Here is a 1,444-nt window from a genome sequence, read left to right as displayed (position 1 = left end):
TGGATGGATGGATGGATGGAGGGATGATGGATGGATTTTCATTGCTCTTAATTATCACTCAAAAATAATATTACAAAATGATTTTATTGTTTATAGATGTGCTAAAATATAATTACTTCAGTCTATTTTTAGAGATAAGCAGCGTTCCCCTTTTAGGAAATGAACTGGACTGTCCTTTTAAAAATAATAATTTTCGCAGGAGTTTTTAGAACAACATAAGACATAAGATATAAATAAATTTGATTTCTTACCTTTGTTAAAACTCAGTCTAAGTTGGTTTATCACACTGCTGTAACTGAAATCCAATTAAATTGGTGAGAACACTATTTACAACATAAACAGGTTCAATTTATATTCAATTACATGTAGAATCCAATGATGTCCAAAATAATTTAACCCCAGTTTAGCCAATTTAAATCTAATCCTATCTTACTTTCAAATTTAATGCGTTTGAATTAACTCCTAGTTAGGATTACCTTGTGATTAGATTGAATTATCTGTTCAACCAGCAGCTTCTACCAGTTGTTTATCAGGTCAAGTAGACCAAGTCATTTTGGAAGCAGATCTCTGATTGGAGGCTTTATATCAAAGAGAGATAAAAATGAAGTTGTTTATAATCTTCTAACATATATCTGTTCTGTAAGGAGTGTTTGCTTTGTCCGTTAGACCACCTGGTTGGTCTTTAACAGCCAGTCTTCAAATTCACGCCTGTTAGTGGCAGCACTACTTAAAACTGTCAGAGGTTTCCGTTTCCATGTTTTGTTTTTCCGCTCTGCTGTTTCCACTAATTGTTCTCTTGTGAAACACGCTAAAAGATCTGTTTTCAGGGGTGGCTAAGGAATGAATCTGCTGCTAATAAAAGTTCAGCCCGTTAATGATGTTTATATATATAAAAAACTAGATTGTGTTTATCTTTTGTTTTGTGTTCAGAGCCTCAAGGACCTAAAGCAAGAGTTCCTACAGAAGAAAGAGCGATATGAAAGCTTGTCATCTTTCAGCGATCTGACGGAGACCTTGGAGAACCTGAAGAAAAATATGGCCTGGTGTTTGGTAACAGCTTATCTTATCTGCTTTTTTAAACTATGGTATTTTTTATTTTTTATTTTTTTAGCTTGTTGCTTGCAGTTTCTACATTCATTTCCACATCCAAAAATCAAGAGTATTTAACACTTGCATAAAATAGATGAAGCGTAAGACAGCAGAGGATTCAAGTTTTTAAGCAGTTCAGTTGTAAGAGATCACATTTACTACAGTATTTAGCTGCTGAAATCACTGCATTCTGGGACGCCAATTCTTAACTAGATATTGATTGATGAATACCGATTATTGTGATCCTTCATATGTGCTGCAGGTATTTTTGGGCCAATTATTAGAGCTTACACTCACCGGCCACTTTATTAGGTACACCTGTCCAACTGCTCGTTAACACTTAATTTCTAAGCAG

General features: G+C 34.3%; 1 protein-coding gene across 1 annotated transcript in view; it reads left to right on the top strand.

Moving 5' to 3' along the window:
• The window catches only part of LOC107102231 (structural maintenance of chromosomes protein 6-like), a 42,518-nt gene that overhangs the window by 13,771 nt on the left and 27,303 nt on the right, over positions 1-1,444 (top strand). Inside the window, exons 8-9 of the mRNA XM_015401446.1 lie at positions 1-13; positions 932-1,050. The exon at positions 1-13 is cut by the window's left edge and continues 90 nt beyond it. Coding sequence (XP_015256932.1) covers positions 1-13; positions 932-1,050 — 132 coding nt within the window. The remainder of the gene's footprint in view (positions 14-931; positions 1,051-1,444) is intronic.

Source organism: Cyprinodon variegatus, unplaced genomic scaffold (assembly GCF_000732505.1).
Source record: "Cyprinodon variegatus isolate N-32 unplaced genomic scaffold, C_variegatus-1.0 Scaffold1219, whole genome shotgun sequence".
NCBI classification, from domain to species: Eukaryota; Metazoa; Chordata; class Actinopteri; order Cyprinodontiformes; family Cyprinodontidae; genus Cyprinodon; species Cyprinodon variegatus.
The sequence above is the reverse complement of the archived record's forward strand: the minus strand, read 5'-3'. Positions and strand labels throughout refer to the sequence as shown.